At 51.0% G+C, this 21,751-nt stretch overlaps 1 protein-coding gene across 1 annotated transcript in view; it reads right to left on the minus strand.

Annotated features, from left to right (window-relative positions):
- Positions 1-21,751, minus strand: part of Ltbp2 (latent transforming growth factor beta binding protein 2) — a 108,121-nt gene that overhangs the window by 66,823 nt on the left and 19,547 nt on the right. The window contains 1 exon segment of the mRNA XM_048798992.1: positions 18,415-18,661. Within this exon segment, the coding sequence (XP_048654949.1) occupies positions 18,415-18,661 (247 nt within the window).

Consider the following 21,751-nt stretch of genomic DNA (forward strand, 5'->3'; position numbering starts at 1 on the left):
TAAATATTAAAAAAAAAAAAAGATGGATCTTAAGGACTGGGTGGGGATGTAGCTCAGTGTTAGTGCTTGCCTAGCATCACAAGACCCTGGGTTCAATCCCTAGCACTTTATTAAAAATATAAATAAATAAAGAGAGTCCAGGGGCCAAAGACACAGGACGGGGGGGGGGGCTGTCTCTTATACACNTGGGGTGTGGGCTGCTCCCGATCAGGGAGAGCGCGCAGAACTAGCTGCAGAGGACATTAACCCTGCTTCCTGGTTGGAAGGGGGAAAATCTGTTAATGAACAGAGCAGTCTCAGTTTTAAGTTTTACTCCCGTAAATCCTTCTCCAACCTCTGGCGCCTGCTACCACTTGTCTGCTAGGGCACGATTAAACAAATGAACAGGCAATCGGCTCGTATTAGCAGAAAACCATGCCAAGAGCCCACCCGCGTCACTCGACATCTCCACATTTCGCTCTTTTCACGGGCACATGTGTGCCTAGGGCCAGCTTTTCCTTTTGGCTTTGGTTTTGTTTCTTTGTCATAGTTTCCAGTTAGTTCCATCATGGATTTCAATGTATTGAGAGTTCACAGTATTCCTTGTAACTTCCGGAAGCTGTGGCACCTAAACACCGGGGAACGTAAGTGTGAAGAGCCGAGAGAAGGGTGGAGAGCCCTGGGCCAACAGGACTTGGGACAAACAAGGTAGAGGCTGTGAAGGCAGCTGGGAGGCAGCAGCAGTGAAGGAAATGGAGTAGGGTAAGGGCATCAGAGAGGAGGACCGGTTCCCAGAACCTCTGCTTCAGGCCGAAGGGGCAGCAGCAGCCCCCTCCTAGGATTATAGGCCCAGCTCGCTGCAGGTTACACACCCTGATGCCTCCCAAGTGGCTCAGTCTTACCGGAGGAACTGGGTGCTGTCAAGGCTTGGAGAGGGCAGAGATCTGCCTCCTCTCTCCATCTGGCTGGCCAGGGAGGCCTTGCACGGGCCAGGGTCAGATGGCACTGGGCTGCCACACACCGCAGGAACCAAAGGCAGAGAGAATAGGGCAGTGAGCTTAGTGAGTACTGCCTGGGTGGGGCTAGTACCAGCCTGTTGCCTGGCACCATCTACACAGGTACCCTCGCTCCCTACTGCCCATCCTGGAAGGGTGAAAGTCAGCCCTTCCCAGGTGTCCCCCAGGTGTCTCAAGATCACTCTGCTGCTGGGCCACCCTCCCAACACCGTCAGCCTCCCTGGTCTGCCTGAGGACCCCACTCAGCCCTGTGAGTTACACCCCCTGCTCTGAGGCCAAGCCTGGGGCCTCTCGCTCTTTCCGTGGCCACACCCAGGTCTGAGAAGATTGGATTTCTGGCACACAGACCCCAGGGGATGCAGCTGACAGGATAGGGATGGGGGCGGGGTGGAGGCAGAACCCTGCAGGGGTCTCTGCTTCCCAGAGTTGCACCCTGGTCTACTTGGAAGCTAGCTTGGAAGAGAACACAGCATCCCTGTTTCCAGGCAGGTAACTAAGCTGGAGGCTCCAGCTCTGCACACTCTGGGGAATATCAGGGAGGACACCCAGCCCCCGCCAGAGACCTCAGGCCTGCCTCCAGAGCGGCCCTGAAGTAGGTGCTGCCTCAGTTCCCAAAGGGTCCAGAGACCCCTAAGAGCCTCATTGCTCTCCTCCACCACCCCACGCCTCACACCTCTGTGGACTGTGAAGCTCTGTGGGGCCCCCGGCTGCCAAGCCCACACCCCTTGGCTTGCTGCCTGCCTGTGTTCTCTTCTGGCTGGGCAGGAGAGCCAGCAGACTTCCTGGGCACGAGGCCCACACCCAGTGTGGGACGCAGCTGGGAGGAGAAGGTGGCCCCGAGGGGCTGCCCAGGGCCCAGGCAATGCCCTTCCTATTCTACCTACTTGCCCAAGACTCATATTCCTGGGGCAACAGCCCTCTCCCTCCCACTATGAAGAAGAGCTCCACCAAGAGTCCTCTGCCTCCCTGTGGGCCCACCGGACCACCCTGGAGCTGGGCCAGGGACAGACACCCCCAGAGGGGAAGGGACTGGGTCTTGCCCTCTTGATATCCCCCTGGGAAGACTTTTCAGCTTGTGGGAAACCTGGATTTCATGAATTAGGGCACTTAAGAAGCCTTTGAAAGGTGCACAGACCCATCATGCACCATGGGAAGGCATGGATCCAGATAGGGAAATGGAGGGAGGGTGGCCTAGTATACCTGTTGCCTTTGCATGGATTAGAAAAGGGGTCCCTCAATTATCAAGAATACAAGTAACAATAAATGTTGGTGAGGATGTGGGAAGAAAGGTTCACTCATACATTGCTGGTGGGACTGCAAATTGGTACAACCACTCTGGAAAGCAATATGGAGATTCCTCAGAAAACTTGGAATGGAACCACAATTTGACCCAGTCACCCCACTCTTTGGTTTATACCCAAAGGACTTAAAATCAGTATACTACCATGACACAGCCACATCAATATTTAGAGCAGCTCAATTCACAACAGTTAAACAAGGGAACCAAACTAGGAGTCCTCCCACAGATGAATGGATAAAGAAAATGTGGTACATATACATAATGGAATATTACTCGGCCATAAAGAAGAACAAGATTATGGCATTTGCCAGTAAATGGATGGACCTGGAGACTATTGTGCTAAGTGAAATAAGCCAGTCCTCAAAAACCAAAAGCCACATATTCTCTCTGATATGTGGATGCTAACTCACAATGGGCAGTGGACATTAAAAGTGCTTTGGATTAGACAAAGGGGAATGAAGGGAATGGTAAGGGATGGGAATAGAAAGATAGTAGAATGAATCAGACATAACTTTCCTATGTGCACATATGAATACATGACCAATGTAACTCCATATCATGTTACATCTACAAGAAGTTATACTCCATGTATGTATGATATGCCAAAAGACACTTTAGTGTCATGTATAACTAGTAAGAACAAAATAAAAAAATAAAAAGAATCAGAATTGATGGTAATAACCACAAAAAAAAAAAAGAAAGAAAGAAAGAAAGAAAAGGGGGCCTCTGGGTGGCCAGTGACAGAAGTTGCCCCGCTTCCTTCAGGCAGATTGCAGGAGGCCATATTTTAGCTTTATTCATCTCCTGACCAGCACTCTTGGTGCAGGGAGCAACATGCACAGCCATCCACGCTGGCCCACGGACAAGGCCCTGCATGCCAGCATTTCATAACAACTCAAGAGAGGAAAAGCAGGAGAGCTGCGGGAGCCAGCGGCCTCATGGCCAGGTAAGCTGTCCAGCTCCAATGCTCCAGGCCTCCTAAGAGGGGAACTAGGGCTGGGTGGCTGGAGAAGGCTTTCCAGAGTTGTAAGAAGCGAGCTGGAGGAAGGGTTGGGAGAGCAGAGAAGATCAAAAACACAAAGGGACAAATTCAGGGATGTGTCAGCAGTGATGTCCAGTGTGTGATGAGGCCTGTCTGGTTAAAGGGAAACAGGAGCCAAGGATGACCATAAAAACAGCAAATAGCTTCTTCATGCTTATTATATGCCAGGCATTATGGTAAGTACTTTGCATATATTAATGTATTTATCATTAAAATTTGGAAGTCAGAGCCAGGCGTAGCCTGTAATCCCAGTGGCTCAGGAGACTAAGGCAGAAAGATTGTGATCTCAAAGCCAGCCCCAGCAACTTAGCAAGACCCTGTCTCTAAATAAAATATAAAACAGGGGTGGGTATGGGGCTCAGTGGTTGAGTGCCCTTGAGTTCAATCCCTGGTTCCAAAAAAGAAAATTGGAAGACAGTATTATACCTATTTATGGATGAGGTATAGAGAAACTAGATGATTTGTCTAGTCACCCAGGCAATGACTAGCAGCTAGGAGTCAAATACTGTGTCCTGCTGATATTCCGATTCCAGATCCTGGACTCTGAACTTCTATACTAGGTCTCTGCTTGAGAACTATATTTTGGGACTAGACTGTAGAAGACCAAGAGTCTGGGCCTCATCCTGTGGGCCTCATGCCTAAAAGGGGAGCCCTGAAGAAGGTGTTTTTACCAGAAAGTAACATGGTTCAAAGGGGTGCCTTAGGAAGATAAGCCTGCAAAACCCTTCCCTGAAGATGAAACCCCCATCCTGCCCTGCACCCACACTGCCCAGGCAGGCAGTGCTCCTCAATGAGCTGGGTGTGCCTTAGCCACTTTTGCATGCCAGATCCCTGGATCTGAGCATTTAGGGACAAGGCACAAGTCCAAGTCATCTAGTACTCCTAGTGCTGGAAGGAAGGAGCGGGAAGAGGGAGGGACGGAGGGTGGGACTGAAGGCCGCAGGCAAGGCTGTGCCTGAACAAGATCTCTGCTAGTTACCTGACTCAGAGATCATCCCTCTTTTGAACACCCTTTATTCCAACTGGTCTGAAAAATCCATCAGGACATACAGAGAATGAACAGTAGAAGGATTAATAGGTAGTAAGGAATTCACACAAGAATGGTTATTTATTCCTGCCTTATTGGAATGTCTCTTAGGGGGTGCAGCTATGGGAGCTAATAGCACAGGATGCTGTGGGGCAGACACCTGGGTTTGTTAAACCCAAGGACCAAAGGTGTGTGTAGATGTGTGACTGGAGAATAGATCAAGGCCTGATTTTCCCCTGGCCATTACTCATGCTCATGCTCATGCTCATGTTGAAGGGAGGTTACTGCTCTCAAATCCAAGGACAGGAAGCCAGCTGAGCTGAGACCACAAGACTTCTCCTCTGAGAATCTGCTGCCCAGGGTAGGTGGTTGGGGTGAAGCAGTGGAGTCTTTGGGAGCCACAGTGTTCTATAGGAGCCCTATAGAACCCATCTTGATCAAATAAAGTAGTCCCCCTTTATTTGCAGTTTTGCTTTCTGCCATTTCAGTTATTCTCAAGGTCAACCACAGTTCAACAATGTCAAATGGAAAATTCTGGAAATAATTCATGAGTTTTAAATTGTGTTCCACTCTGAGGAACATGATGAAATCTTTCACCATCCAACTCTGTCCCACTCATTCAACCAGCATGTCCACATTGTATACACTACCCTCCCGTGAGTCACTTAGTAGCTGCCTTGCTTATCAGATTGATGCTATCACAATGCTTATGTTAGAGTAGCCCTTATCTTACTTAATACTGGCCCCAACATGCAAAAGTAATGATGCTGACAATTCAGATGCCAAAAGAGAAGCCAAAGAAAAGCTGCATAATGCTTCCTTTAGGTAAAAGTTCTTGATTTAACAAGGAAAGAAAAACAAAACAAAACTTTGCTGAGTTTTCTAAAAACTATGAGTTTGCTATCCTTGAAACTGTGAAGAAAGGAAAATAAATTGGTCCTAGTTTTATTGTCATACTCCAAACTCTAAGAGCTATAGCCACAGTGAGCCATAAGTGTCTAGTGAAGACCAAAAAAAAAGTATTCAATTTCAGGGTTCAGTACAATCTGCAGTTTCAGGCATCTACTGGGGAATCCTGGGATGTATGTCCCTGGGATAAGGGGATTACCATGACAGTGACACTTACTGAACACAAACTAAGCACCAAAATATATGACTTCATAGAGGTTTCCCAACAAAAACCCCAGAGGTAGGACTCAGTGTCCCAGCATGACCTATGACTTCTGCATGGGGAAGGGAAGAGCTGGCCAGGCTCCTGTGTCTCATGAACCACCACCCAGGGTTCTAAAGCTGGGATCTGATGGGTGCCGAGGCTCAGCCTGCTCCTCCCATAACTACAGCAGAACCCCCAGCTCTCAGGCTCTGGCCACAGGCTGCCATGGTGTCATGCCTGAATTACAAAGTGGATGAACCCAGGAGTGGTGGGACAACTGAAGCCATCCAGAGAATAAGGCAAGGCCTGCGAGACCTGACAAGTGTGGCAGGAGATTAGAGGAGGAGCAGGAGGCAGAAGAACATGAGGCTGCTGGAATGGAGCAAGCGCCATTTCTCAAAGCCATAGAGAAACCTGGTATATGGGCACATCACCACTACCAACTTGGCTATGAAGTGTCTGATTCCCAAACCCTTGAGTTCCCAGCTCACAGCTCTTGGGACCTCTCCATGCGCCATCTTGAACCCCCTCCCCAATGTGCATACACACACAGAGCTTAGCAGGCCTGGCCTAGGGTGCAACTCACAACCCATACTCTCATCCCCTGTGCCCTTGTGTCCCCAGTATTCTGCTAGGTGGATCCTCTAGAGTGTCAGCTTGCTCGGTAAGGCCAGTCCATGACTTCAAATGAGTTTCCCCACTTCTGAAGCTTCCTGGACAAACCCATCATCAACAAAGCAGTTGGAGGCCTAGGTCAAGGGTGCACTCCTCAGAGAGCTGGCCAAAGTCCTGGCTGTCCACAGCCAGCCTGTTCTTCCTGCTCTTCCCATCCAGGGCTACATACAAAAGATTTCTACAGAAATTCAGACTCCAGCCTGAGAAGTTTTCATTCAGCAACTTAGCCTAACCCTCCCAACCTATTGCCACTAAAATGCACCTGCTGAGGTATCTCATTTTTCATTTCAGCTATGTCTTGACATTGGTAAGGAGCTTCCTTGATAAGAACTCCAGCCATGAGAACTGTCACCCCCCATTTTGTAGATGAGAAAACTAAAGCAAAGATAGGCTGTTAACCATCCAGGCTCAATGCAGGGGTGGGGTCTCCAGACCTGAGCTCTGTCAGCCTTCAGCCTTCAGTGGGTAATTTCCTGACCCTGCCTATGGCAGGAAGCCTCAATAAGGCCAGAAACACCTTCGAATCTCTGGGCAGATTCTCAAGAGTTTCTAGTGACTGCTGTTATCACTCTCACATAAACAATAGGCTCAGGTAACCCCAGAATCATGGACAAATAAGAATGGATGTCATTCATAGAAGACCTAAATGCTGCCGGGTGCATTTACATGTTAGTAACACCTGACAATTCTGTAAGATGATGGTGGTCATTCCCCCATCCTGCAGGTGGGAAAACTGAGGCTTCCGAGGCAGAATCACTTGCTCTAGGAGGCCTGGCTGTTAAGTGGTAGAGCTGAAACGCACTCAGGCTTATCTTTGGGGGATAAATCATTTCATAGCTCCTTCCTTTCACGCTACTGTATTCTGTAAGGCCTCTGATCTCCATCCAAGACAGAAATATGAAATGTTTTTTTTTTTTCCCCAAGAAAGTGGCCCTGGAAGGGTGTGGCCTGGCTGGGCTTAGAGAGGACACCGCCTCATGGGCAATATCAGACTCCTGCAAGGCGCCTCTGACGCAAGCCAGGCCCTGTGCCGCCCTGGTGGGTAGAGGAGTTAGGCAGGGTGGGGGGCTGGGGGCCGGGGAGGAAAACACTGGGTGGGCAGCCCCCTGGGAGAAGAAGTGTGGTAGCTCCACAAAGATTTGTAATCTTTGTTTTGCAAGGAACAGGGATTTTTCTCCTCAAAAAGCACTCCACTTCCTTGAATTTTAGACCTTTCACAAATATTTTTTTAGGAGAAATGAGACGAGAAAAATCCCCACAGAATGCCTGGACCAGCTACTCACTTCCATAGTGAATCACCAACACAAAACCACAGTTATGCAACTAACAAAGAAACTGTGTGTTTTCACATTTCGTTATTGGAAATCATTTAGCAATCTTCGCTATGTCATCTGCAGGCAGACAGACAGACAGACACACCCCTCTGGGTCCTAAATGCAGCCATCTTATAATAGGGTCGCCAGATGACTTCTCCTTTGCTAAGCTTAAATCCCCCCTCAGCTCCTCTCCCGTGGTGGGGTGAATGTGTGCATGCGTGATCCAGTGAGCTCCATTCGAGTGGAAATGCCTGCACGTTCCCGAGTCCTTTTCTTAGATCTGTTATCATAACACCACTTTGCTTTGCTGAAGCAGTTTTACCTGGTAAGCTCCCAGTGCCTTTTCTGACAGGAGCAACTGAATTAACTGATGGCAGATTTACAGATGGAGTAACTGGAAAAACTGTTGGGCCCATAAATCAGAAACTTCCTCTACATCGGGACAAGGGTTGGAACTTGATATGTATTTGAAAACCTTGAGCCCCAGTCACAGGGCCCAAGAAACCTCCATTAGAACTTTTGAAGCATGTTCTCCCCACAGCTTTCTGCTCACGCCCTGTGTCACATGCGCACAGCCCCAGGGGATGACACCCTCTGAGGAGCCAGCGTTCTATACAAAGCTTTCACATGGGGCAGACCTTACCAGGCATCTGAAAAAGAGCTTTGGTTGTCTTTCCATTTCCTCTTGCTTCATTGCTCCCTAACCTTTTCCTTCCAAACAAAAATCCTAGAGTAGTTAAGTTAGTTAAGCGCTATGAGTACAGCAAGCTACAGGGTCTGTGGTAGCTACTTTTTAAAGTCCTGTGCTGGAAACTGCCAGCGTTAGTGTTCTACTGAGGCTGCTGAGCTCCCTTCACGCCCCACATGAGACTGTGGGGAACACTGCCCCAGGCTCTTACCATTTCCCAGATTTTTCTGGATTTTTCTGGATGTACCACCTGCCCTAGTTGTAGCTTTCTAGTTGAGGTAGAAGTCCCTGCACTTGCCAAGCTCACTGGCTTCAGAGGCTGTTCAGCAGAATGCTGGGAAGCACAGGTTAACCTCAGTTCTCTTGTCGTAGAGAGGGGGGGTGACAGGAATAGTGTCCTCACCAGGGCATTGTGAGAACTGGTAAATGTGCTGGAAACCTACCTGACACTGCAGACCCCTGCCACCTCGCCCATGGTAGGGCCTGAGAGTTTCCTTCACTCTCTGCCTTTCAGCCTGGTTGAGCCAATGAGGAACCCAGCAAGGTGTCAAAGGGCAGGAAGAGGGTCAGGGGGTCCCATCCTCCCACTACCTCCAGATAGGCCCCAGGGGTAGCCCTGGAAGTGGTGCTGTCCTATAGCTGTGCTACTCTGGGTTCCAACCACTGCTGGCCCTTCGTCCCTTTGGACCCAGAAGCTTTGGGGCTTCACACATGCCCCATCCATTTATGCCCATGCCTTCATAAATGGACCCTTTATTGTACTGTTCTTGAGTATGTCCTCTCTTCACTGCTGGGACTCCGAATGATTCAGAGAAGAAAAACGATCAGCTCTCAAGCACTGAGCAGCGAGCCTCGTGACTCAGCCCTTCATCCTCATTCCTTTGTGACTCAGACCTGGACGCTGTGTGGTGGCCGGCGTTAGCAGCAGTGTCCTTTTACACCGAGACTCAGGGAGGTGGGAACCCCCACACACACATACAATGGAGGATGAGCAACAGAATCAGATGGACTGAGGTCTGTCTGGCTCACAGCCCAGGTTCTCAACCCCTGTTTTGTGGTGTCCCCAGAACTAACGGAGGTAGAGCCCGTAGGATGCTGGCTTCCTCATTGAGGCTCCAAGACAGGAGGTTACAAAAACAACCACACTGCACTCAAAAAGCCACAGTGCTAAGTTCTACTTGACCATAAACCCAACCCCAACCCCAACCACAACCCTCAGGTTAAAATCTCACCCCCAAGCCACACCATTGCTGTGCCTCTAATCTTATCCTACCCACCACTCCACTATTAAACTGAGTAAAATGAATGTCACCCTGACCAAGAGCCTAGTTCTACCCAATCCTAACCCAAACATTTACCCATTAACCAGAAATCTAGACCCACCACGAAGGCTATGGGGAGCACTGGGGCTCCCCCCTACCCCTCTGCCCACATCCCAGTGAAAGGTGCAGCTGCCTGCCACCCCCCATTTATAGGCCACTATTGGACACAGTTGGCCAAAAGACCTCCGTGCAACACCCACTTTCTGCATATCACTTTGCTGGTGACTTTGATTTGGGGACCACAGGGAGGAGAAAGAGAAGGGTCAACTAGCACAGTGCCTAAAACACAGCAGGGGTGCCATGGGAGTGCTGGGAATGAGACCTGTTGATGATGATGATGATGACAGAGGAGACTCAGAAAAGGGAAAGGACCCAAGGCTTTCTCCATCACCAAGCCACAGGCTGTGGGCAGAAAGGAGGCCACAGTCTAAATCTCAGAAGATTTGGGAAGGCTTGAGGCTGGGCTGGCAGGCATCCTTGCTCTAGTTTGGATCTCGAATGTCCCAAATCCCATGTGTTAAAAGCTTGGTCCCCAGGGTGGTGCTGTTGGAAGGTGGTGTGACCTTTAGGAGGTGGGACATAGTAGGAGGTCCTTTGTCACTAGGCATGCCCTTGAATGCCTAGTCTCTTTCTCTTCCTCTCTTGCATCCTGGCCATGAGGTAAGCAGTTTGCTTTGCCACACCTTCCCAGCCTTTACCATCTGGTTGCCAATCAGATCTTGAATTGGAATCTCCAAAAATAGTAAGTTGAAATAAACCTTTCCTCTTTATAAAGTTAATGATCTTAAGTATTTTGTTATGATGACAGAAAGCTGACCAATGCAGTCCTTTTTGGGAAGCAAAGCTGGGGAGGTCCTGATAATCCTCCATTCTGAGAAGGGAGGCACTCAGTCTTTGGGGGCCACCTTTGGCCAGATGTCTACTTTGGGGCTTAAATAGGAGGGTGGAGAGGGAAGAGGTAGTGTGCAGGAAGCAGGCACCATTTTCCTCAAATCTGCCCAGCTGTCCTATGTGAGGAGCAGAGAGGAGGTGTCAGAAGGCTCAGGCTCCCCTTCTCCCCTGAGCACTCAGAGGCTCGTCACTAACCCCAAGGTATCTGCACTGAGCAAAGCATGGTGGAAAGGGGAGACTCACCAGTTCCACCACACAGGGAGAAAGAAGACACGCTGGCCCCCACTCCCCTCATAACCTCTCCAGGGACCCCAAGGCCCAGTTCGAAGCATAGCCAGACTGCGTGCCCTGGGTTGCATCTGTCCAGATCTGCTCTCTTTTTACACTTCATACCCTACGGCCAGCTGTGGTCCTGCCCAGGGCCTGAACTCACGAGTCCCAGCTATGTGTGTGGGTTGAAGAAATGCACATGAACACTACAAAACCCCAGAGGTCCACCTCCCTTTCAGAAGAACCTAGAAAGAAACTCAGTGGTCAAACCCAGATGGAGAAAATTGCTTGAAGCAACATACTTTGTGAGGAAATGGGAAACATCTTTCTTCCACCTGGAAAGAAGCATAGTTTAGGATTGTAATATATAGCTTTCCAGGAAGGTGTGGCCTTGCACAACTCTTGGTGTACCTTGTCCCAGAGACTATGGGGAGGGACATCTGTGGTGTTGAGTCCAGCAGCTAAAATTAACCATGAGGTTAAAATCATGAAAAGGTTGTGAGAGAGGACTTCCATGAGGAACTTCTACAAGTGGCCCATGCACACACATGAGGCATAAGCAAATACCCCAGCTCTCTGTCAGGACTGCTACACAAAAATAACAGACGCTCCCCAAGCCATCTTTCCCACACATTGTCTCAGTTAATCCTGATAACTTTCCCAGTGAAAAAGGAATTGTCTTTCCCATTTTACCAACAAGGACATCAGTGCTTGGTGAAGTTCAGTGGCTTGCAAGGTCAGAGTGGCTGAGATGGGAAGCAAAATTTGGTCTCCAGATTCTATGTCTATTCAAAATAGTGTTTTCTAGGTCCTTAAGGTTGGGGAGTTCCAGAAACCTTAGGAGGCAAAATTGGGATTCAGGATTATAAAAACAGGTTAGGAAAAGGTAAAGGGGGAGGGGCTGAAAAAAGAAAGGGAGGGAAGGTGCTCAAGCCCTGGAGACCCCCAAAAGTACTAGAGTTGAATCAACCCAGCTGGGAGGCACCGCTCGCTGCCAGGAGGAAGCGGAGACACTGATGAAGGGTGCAGGCACCCCAACCTGCTGCACTGAAAAGGAGGATCTGAGGCTGGATAGTTAGGGATGGCTAAAGTCTGTCCTGTTCAGGGGCTCAGATGTCCTTGTCATGACCCTAAAAGTAGGCAGCAGGGGACTAGGCATGTTCACCTTCAGGGATGGAAAATGGCCAGGCTGGAAGCCAGAATCTGAGACCTTAGCTCTTTAGCTTAGGGACAGCTGATCCAGCCCTCTGGTCTATAAAGGTGCAAACTGAAGCCCAGGGAGAACGAAGACCTTCCCAAGTTCTCCAGTACCAGCTGGTCTCTTGCCATGTCCCAAGGGCATCCAAGAATGGTTTGGGGTCTGAGGGACTTGAATGAGGAGGAAGGAGGGCAAACAGAGCTATGCCATGCAAAATAACAAGCAGGCGTGTAGAGGGAAGGATGAGGTGGGAGGCAGCTGGAGCCCAAGCCAGGACTAGAGGGCCAGGCAAGCCTCTGACTGGACCAGGATCTCCTGGGTTCCCAGGACAGGCCCACCACCTAGATGCCAACTCCCATACTGCCTCAGTTTCCCCATCTCAGACAGTGAAGTGGCGAAAATCCTATCTTGGTAAACGAGGTGCCCTATGTTAACTTGCCATAGAATGGGAAGTAGGTCAGCAGGTATAGAGATTTGTTGCATGGTAAACTCCCCACCTATCACCCCACTTGCAGGACTTCCAATCCTCCCAACCACCCCAAGCGATGGGGATTAGTTTTCCTGACACCCACACACTGAGCTGCCTTCTGCACCTTATCATTAGCCCTTCCTCCAACCACCAGCCTTCTACCCACAGGGCGCCCAGCACCGGCCAGGCACCAGCCTGGACTCCCCAATACCAGTGCCATGGAGCCTCTTTCCTGCTAACCAAAGCTGAGTTCTGGCTCTAGGTTCATGACGTCACCAGGAGAACTGTCCACAGCAGCCCTGCAGGAAGCCCTGTCCCTGTCCTCTCCCACCCCCACCCCTGTTGCTGCTGTTGGGGGAGAGGATAGAAGTCACAAGCTGCTCAGCTGGATCACCATGCTGGCATCTGCTCCCAGCTACCCTCATCAAATCCTGGGACAATCCCTTGTCGATGTCAGGAAGGGATGCTGGCTTCTCTGTCCTCTTTGCCCTCAGGAAGGAATGCCTGGGTCTCCCTGCAGTGACTCCTGGCACAAAGGTCCACTGAGAGATCATTCTGCTCCCTCAGATTCACAGAGGCCACCCATCTGGGGACAGAGTCCTGGCTCTGCCCACTGGAGATCTAGGCAGGGCCTGGGGAAGAAGGGAAGCAGCTCTCCCAGCTGAGGCCTCGCTCTAGCAACAGGAGGTTAAGGTCACATGTGGGGAAGTGCCAAGAGGGCCTCTACCTGGGCGCACACTGCCACATGTGCTCAGGGGTCCCCTTCCACCTCTCCTCAAAATCCAAAGCATGAGAGGCTAGTGTGCAGCATGGGTCAGATGGGTCCACGGGAGAGGGCCGAGTCACCTCACCTCTCTGAGGCCCTCTTTCCCTGTAACCATATCAGGACCCTGGCAACCTGAGGCTGTGAACTGTAAGACGTTCAGGAGACAAGGCCAGTAGCTCCACTCTGGGCTGAGCAGTGTTCAGGGTCGGCAAACTGACAGAAACCCTGGGCCCTCTGCACTGAACATTTTACTGGGCTAAGAAAAACAGTAAATCAAATAAATAACTAAAATATCTAAGATGTTAGTTCTGGAGAAGGAAACAAAAAAACAAAAACGTAGCCAGGTGGTAGGTAGGGAGTTTGGAGAGTGTGGTTTAGATGGCTACAGAGGGTCCGGCAGTGGTGGGGTGGGAAGGCAACCAGCCCTGGGGAAGAATATTCTGGTGTGGGTTCAGTTATGTCCCCACAAGAAGAGACATTAAAGTCCTCACTCCTGAACTGTGAGTGTGGCCTTATTTGGAAATAGGGGTTTTGCAGACATAATTAGTTAGGTTTCAATGAGGCCATAACAGACTAGGGCAGACCCCAAATCCAACAGAAATCCTTATAAGAGATGACAGTAGAAAGCTGATTCCAGAGGTCAGAACTTACCCACCCCCTTTGCTGGCAACTGGACCCAGGGCCTCGTGCACACTAGGCAAATGCTCTACCACTGAGCTCCATCCCAGCCCTTGGAGACAGGTTGATGAAGCTACAAGCCAAGGAATGTAAGGATGGCTGGGAGCCACCCCATTCTAATAGAGATGCCTGGGACAGATTCCCCACAGAGCCTCCAACCCTGTTGACACCTCAACTTAGGCCGTCTGGCCTCCAGAACTGGGAGAGAAGTATCTGTTTTAAGCCACCATATCGCTTTGATATGGAATCCCTCAGAAACAACAGAAATAGCCGTGTTCCAGGAGGGGAGTTAGCAAGTTCTGAGGGACCCTGGGGTGGGCGCATCTCTGGCAGAAAAAAAACAATTGGCCAGTGTGACAAAGCAAGGTGAGTGAGGGGACCATGGAGTGAGGGTTGATATTGGCGGTATCAGCAAGATTAGGGGGGACAGATCATGTAGGGCCACACCTGTGGCAAGCCCTGGATAAGAGGGAGCTGTCACACTTTAGAGGGTCCCAGCTGGGGCGGGCTACAGGGGGTGGGTGCGGTTGTCCCCCATGATCTTTGTCTCCTGGTATAGTGGATACGATTCACTAAATGGCTAAAAGGAGATTCCATCAGCTGCTTTAGGAATCCAGGAAGACCGTCCTGATAATCCGGCTGGGTCCAGGGTCTTCGTGGGAGCCCTTAGTGTGGAGAGGAGGCAGGAGGGTCAGGGAGAGGGACGCAGCTGAAGGGCGGGCAGAGGAAAGACACACATGAAGGGACCTCTGCTTTCACCAGCTTGGAAGATGAAGGAAGGTGGCCACAAGCCAAGGGATGAGGAACAGCCCTCAAGGGACAGCCGGCAAGGAAATGAGGGCCTCCATTTGCGACTGCAAGGAACTGAAATCTGTCAGTAACCTGAATGAGCAAGGTTCTCTCCAGAGCCTCCAGGACACCTGGGACACCTTGATGTCAGCCTGCTGAGCCCCGTGTCAGATGTCTGACGGACAGAACGGCACACCAACAGACCCATGTTGTTCTGACCTGCTAATCTGTGGTAATGTGTTCTGGCGGCCACAGAGAATGAAGACATGGACTCTTTCAGAGGTGGGGCATGCAGAGGGAACATCCAGAAGAGACAGAGACTGGGACTCAACAGAAGGCAGACACCAGCGCTTCTATGGGGGCAGCCTGCTGGGAGCCATCACCGTGAGGCCAGAGTTCCCCAGACACTTCCCCGCCACCCACCTACCCTGCTCAGCATGTCCTCAGGCCCCTTGTTACCTGGATGTTGACCAGGCCTGCTTAGGGAGGCCCCAGGGCTCAACCTCTAGGCCTTCAGGTTTGGCCAAGGAACAAACCCAGCAGGCACCCCCCCCCCATTCTTTAAACCTCCCCTCATGCTCCTCCCCATATGGCCAGTGGCAGCTAATGACTGAAGGCTCTGCTACTGTGCAGGTCACACCTGCTCTGAGGTTGGATCTGGGCTCTGACTTCTCCCTAGAACAGGTGTGCCCCAGTGTCATGCACATGCACACACACACACACACACACACACAGAACCCAGTTTCCTATGCTCTTCCACCCAAGTCCTCATGGTGAAGAAAACCTGCTGCTAATGGTTACCAGGTATTGAATGCTAACTCACATTAGGCACTGTAACTAGTGCTCCGCTTACATAATCACATTTAATCCTCCCTGTAATGCCATCAGGTGAAGACTGTTGGCTCAGAGAAGTTAGGATGTGTGCCTCATGTCACACAGCTGATAAGTGGTAAGTTCAGAACTGGAACTGAGGAGTTTCTGAATCCAAAGCCAAGGCTCTGACCCTTGCTACTCACTACAGTCCAAGGACCAACAGAATCAGCCTCACCCATGTTAGGGATGCTCACCCGAGAGACCTGCCAAGTCAGAAGTGGCCTGTTGTCAAGTTCCCAGGAGATTCAGATAGTGGTTGCATACTAGTCCAAACCATAATTTTCCATAGCTTACTGGTCCCCAATTCTTGTAACTGGCTCCTTCTCCATCTCTCAAGGCCCTTGCCCAACTGCTTAGCTGTTGCTCCCCAGGTGGGAAGACCTCTGCCCAGCTTTGGGGAAGAACTCTGGATCTGGGGCTCAGGGGAGTCTCCAGGCCCCTGCAGTCAGCCTGGGCTGCAGCTGCACAATATCAATCCACATCTGGCCCTCTGCAGGGCATCCTGCCTGCTGCCTGAGACACTCCTGGCCCCTCCCTCTTGTCTGCCTCTGTGACACAAGTCTCTGGGCCTCTGAAACAGGCCTCTTGGCCATCACCAATTCCTGCAGTGTTTCCCCTCCCAGACATCTTGTGTCCCCTTCCCACTCCTAGAAGGCCCTCTGAGTCATGTCACTCCTCTATCTGGACACACAGGGCCTGTCCAAGTTGTGATCAGGAGAAAGGCCAACGGCTGCTTGGGAAACCTGGCCAAACTCACAGGAAATGTCTGACACCACCAGGCAAGTGGGATTTGGCCTCCCAAATCAAAACACAGCTGAGCCGACAGCAGCTGCCGGCTCGGACTTTCCCAGATTTCATGGCATGGAGGCCCCAGGGCAGAGAGGGAGAGGGCTGGCCTGGAGGCTGCAGCTTATTAAGAACATCACAGTAGCCCCTGGCCAGGGAGCCTGTGAAAGTCAGAGAGGACAGCCCTGCTGTGGGCCCCCACAGTGCTTTACACACAGGAAATCATCCTTGAGGACTGAGGCTCACACTCAACCTCCCAGCCATTCATTTATTCATTCAGATTATATCGACTGAGCACCCATGGTGTGCCAGGCACAATGGTAGGTGCCAGGGACATATTCATGAACAATCAGGACAGTCCCTGCTCTCAGGGAGCACTTGGTCCTATGAGCAAATGGACAGAGCATCCCAAGATGAGTGAAAAGGGCCACACAAGGGCAGCATGGAGCACCTGCCTGGGGACCAGCAGAGTGTCACCTTCTTTCGCCCTCTCAATAGCACCATCCTTTCTGTTAGGCTAATTCTATAATTTGAAGCAAGTTTCTGCCCCACATAGTCCAGGGGCAGGTACAGGGCACAGACACTCCCCATTGGGTTAGTAAGGAAGTGCCGCAAGAGGGCAGATAGCAGGGTGGACAAGGTGGGGGGAGGCATTTGAAGGAAGTGGACTTGGGCCTTGAAGGGTGGGGAGGAGCTGGATGGAGTGGAAGAGGGGACAGGAAGCATCCAATGGTTCTGATTCAGGGGCACAAGGGGTAGTGTGACTTGCCAAGTAGCATGAACATGCATATTACACATTAATAAATCCCACAAGCCGGAAACTTGCAGAGGAAAAGCCCAGCTTAGACTCTGTGTGCACCCTGCCTCTGGGTGGCCCCAGAGCTGACCCTTCTCATATATTTCTAGGTGCCTTCATATTGGGCCCCCCTGCCTAGGACCCACATCTGGGACCAATAGGAATAAGGCCTAGCCCTGCCTACCAGCTCACAGTCAATTCCAGGCCCTCTGTATTGTCCACTTGGACCCTTGGCTTTCTCCTTGTTTCTGTCCCAGCATCCCCAGGCTTTGGCTACACGGTTTAGTTCTTCTGGATTTGACCCTGGAGTTTGCTAGGCCTTGACCTGAATCTATCCTTCCTTTCTTCCTTTGGGAATCATCCTGTGCTCAGGACCCTGGAACCCCAACTTACCAAGACCCTGTTCTTTCTGTCCTACCTCCTTTCAGAGTTTCTGGATGGCCCCCGCCTCCTTTCCTTTCTCTCCCTCCCACTCAGCAGGTCTTTCTGACCTTTCCTGCTGGAGACTTGACCTCAAGGTCAGCATCCTCCCCAGTTCTCTTGGCCTTTGAGAGTACAAGTCCTTTTTCCCCTTAGTTCAGCAAGACGAGATTGCAACATCTCAGAAAGAACTTCCTAAGTAGAAGCAAATGGAAAAACCAACGTGAAAAACCAAAAGCAAAACACGGCCCCCTAGAAATAACCAGTTTACAGAGTTCAGATTTCCTGTCCTGAGCTAGAAAAAGTCTAGCCAGATCGACTGGCAAGCAGGCCAGGGACTCCTGCCCAGAACACTCCCTGGGTCCACTTCTATCCCATCTCCTGCACCCACGTGCCTCTTCCCTTCCCCTCTGAGGAGAGAGGCTGGTTGGCAAGTGAACAGAGGGGCTTTTTCTGCAGAGGAGCACTTCCAATCACGGAGACCATGGGAGGAGGCAGGAGAGGGGGAGGAGGAACATTTATAAACACAGGCACCATGCACTGTACTTGGCATTTTCCTTATACTATCTAACTTATACCTCATAACAATTCCATAATATAGTTATTAACACTGTCTGCTCCTTACTGATGAGGAATCAAAGACACAGAGATAGGTAACTTGCCGGGGGTCATCCACCCAGGAAATGGCAAAGGATTAGAACCAAGAGACGGTCCTCCTCAGCTTTTTCTCCCAAGCTCTGGAAGGGGAAAGATTTCATCTCCCCAACCCTTCCTCCCCACCTGTGAAGCCCCTGCCAACCCCAATGCCTGCTCCCAGCTCTCAGCCCTGAGGGGCAGGAGAAGGGATGGATAGTGGGAAGGAGGGACACCATCGGCCTTCTCCACACCATCCTAAGGAAGAAGCCCCTCCGACAGGGTCTCAACCCTGGACCCAGCGGTCCCGATGAGGTGGGCACTTACCCAGCTGGTGGCAGCTGTGGCTCCAGGGGTTGTTCTCTAGCCACAGGACCTCCTCTAGCTGCACTGCTCCTGCGTAAGTTGGGCGGCCCCTCAACGGAGCGTCGGGGTGCCAGCCTGGAGTTCTGGGGGTCAAATTCCTCTTCAGGAATGACCTCCTCACAGCGGGCTCCCCGGAAGCCAGAGCGGCAGACGCAGAGCTGGGGCCGACTGCAGGAGCCTCGGTTCTGGCAGGGCGGCTGACACACGGCTGAGGAGACAGGGAGAGAAGTGACAGCAGGGCCTGGCACTCTTAGGCCATGGGATGCCCGATGCCTTCTCATCAGAAGCACCCTCCTGACCCAGCGAGTGGTCTGAGTGCTGCCAGGCCCCTCACTCACCAAGGAAGCCAAACTCCTGGCCCCAGAAGACAACCTGGGCTCGTTTCTCTCTTCCTTCTACCCAGAGGCCTCCAGGAGTTTGTCTTTGGTTTTTGGACAAGACGTCAAAGACTGAATGACTAGAGTCAAGGATGGGCTGGCTCACAGCAGCACTCTCTGCCGGGAAGCACACTGGCTGGCAGTGTAGTTACACCTAAATGTCCACTCCTCCCTGGCTGAACCCCCTTGAGGGGAGGCATTTGATTTTGTGCCTTCTGGTAGACCCAGGACTCAGACTGTCACAGAGTAGACTCTCAGTCAACATTGAATAGATAATATCGTTTAAATTTTTGAATAAATAAATATCTGTTATGGGAAAGGCCTCAACACTGGTATTACAGTTTGGATGTGAGATGTCCCCCAAAAGTTCACGTGTGAGACAATGTAAGAAGGTTTGGAGGAGAAATGATTGGGTTAGAGCCTTAACCTAATTGGTGAATTAATCCCTGATGGGATTCACCAAGTGGTAACGAAGCAGGTGGGGTGTGGCTGGAGGAAGTGGTTCATTGGAGGCCTGGATTTGGGGTATATATTTTGTATCTGGAGAGTGGAATCTCTCTGCTTCCTGATCATCATGTGAGCTGGTTCCTTCTGCCACACTCTTCAGGCCCCCAGGAATGGAGCCTGGTGTCTATGGACTGAGACCTCTGACACCATGAGCCCTCAAATAAACTTTTCCTCCTCTACAGTTGTTTTGGTTGGGTCATTAGTCACAGCGGTGAAAAAGCTGACTAAAACAACTGGCCTGTAAGTCAGATCTGAGTTGCTGGGGTTTTCTGTTGCTCATGAGCTGTGTGACCCACCGAGCCTGTTTCCTCTCGAATCACAGGGAGTGGACTGAGGAGGCTGGAAACGCTAAAGGGCCTCTCGAAGGCACTTCAGCATAACGGTCTCTCCTGTCTCCTCTTCAGAGAACACCTGCTCTCCATCCCCAAACAGGTCCAGCCTAAGGGTGGGGTGGGGCTAAAACTGGCCCTTGCTCCAATCCAACCCTGGGAGCAGCCATCAGGCCATGACTTCTCTTTCCACTGCCTTTCTTCACCTTGCAAAGTTCAGAACCACAACCACTGATGAGCAATCAAGGGAGAGTCACATGCGGAGGCCCACCTTGAGCCCTCCCTCTGCCTCCTGGAACCTCCTAGAGAACAGGTATGAGCCCTGGAGAGCATATTGGGCCCTCTAAACCCAATATTTCATCTATCTGTCACTTATTCACTCCATAAATGGTTGTTGAGGCCCTACTGCATGCTGGGTAGCGAGCACAATGTCCTTGCTGTGTGGGGCTTACAGTCCAGTGAGGCAGACCAACAGCAGGCGAGAAAACAATAGCATGATAGAGTGTTGGGCAGTATCAAGGGCTGTGAAGACTACCAGGGCTAAATAACTGGGCGAGGCAGCGTTCCGGGCACTCAGAAGAGTGATCAGGGCCCCTCTCTGAAGAGTGAGGTGGAAGCAGTGCAGGGAGACCCAGGTAGAGGACTAGGCAGGCTCAAAGCCCTGGAGGCTTCCAGGAACCAGCAGGCTGGGTGCTGGGGAGAGGAGGGAGAGTAGGCACGGCCATCCAGGGTCATTGAGAAAGCAAAGACATATACACAGACCTCGTCACTTCAATTATTCTAATCTTATTTGTGAAACTGTCAGGTGCCCTTATCCAGTCCAGGTGTGCCTGGCTGACCCTTCCTTCCAAAAGGAGCACTAAAATCCACACGTCCTATGTCACTTGTCTCTCAGAGACCTTTAGTGGCTCCCCAGAATCTTCAGGAGACCAGTCCGTAGACTGGCAGTGAAGCCAGTCTGACCCCTCTAACATTCCTCTAAGTCAGGCTGCTCAGGCCAAAGTCGCCTCTGCTCTCTTCTTCCTGCCTTTGCACATGCTGTGTCCCCTCTCTGGAACACTTTTCTCTTTCCTGTGCACTTACCTAAGAGCTACTATACCCTGAAGGTCACCTCCCCATCCCTGATGACCCACCTCTCAGCTACCGTTTCCTCCTCCAAACAAACAAGGAAAAGCACTTACTGTGCACAGCACTCAGTGGACATGCCCAGGTACAAGAGGCTTTTCACATTTGTGTCTCAATGTCCCAACCTATAGGGTCAGTCCCTCTGAGTGCAGTGCTTGTCCTTATATCTCTTTGTATCTTCAGCATATGCCTCACAATGACACAACCATTATTTTTTTCATTTTGGCAGTTACTGCCCAATGAGCGCTGTCCAGGCATAGTGCTTTGTTAGACTATCTCATTTAATCCTCACGACAATCCTAGGCAGCAGGTGTGATGATTTCCAAGTACAGATCATGCCTCCCAAGTTAACAGACTTGTCTAAGGTTGCCCAGCTAAATGATAATGGAGCCAGGATTCAAATCTGGGTCTATTTGAGCCAAGACTCTTGCCCTCACTGACCCCCAGCAAGGCTGGAGCGGCTGCTCTTCCTCCCCACTAACTCTAAGCCTTGGCCCAGAGCTGGTAATGAAAAAGGATCTGTTGGCTTCAAGTAGACCACCAAATGCACCCTGGAACCCTGTCTTGAAAAGCTGCCCTGGGAGGTCAGTCCTGGTGGTGGAGACCCCAGAACCCCAGACCCCTCCAAAGCTCACACAGTAACCTTGACATGATGAGGGCAGATGTAAATCAGCCCTTGCTGCCACTCTACGGCCATTCGTGGGCCTCACTAGGTGGGAGGCTTGAGACAGAGTCTCCAGCATGCCGTCTCCTGCAGAAAGCAGGACACACAGGCCATGGGACAAGTGCTGTGTCAGTTACAGCCCCTAATCCAGGCTGGATCAGGGAGTAGGAAAGTCAGGAAAAGCTTCTTGGAGGAGGTGCTGCTGGTCAGCAGCTCAGAGGGTGAGAATAATGGACATCACCAAGGGCTAGCCTACCCAATCAGCAGATAGTGGAGAAATAATAGGTCTCACTGGA

This window comes from Marmota marmota, unplaced genomic scaffold (assembly GCF_001458135.2).
Source record: "Marmota marmota marmota unplaced genomic scaffold, marMar, whole genome shotgun sequence".
Taxonomy (NCBI): Eukaryota; Metazoa; Chordata; class Mammalia; order Rodentia; family Sciuridae; genus Marmota; species Marmota marmota.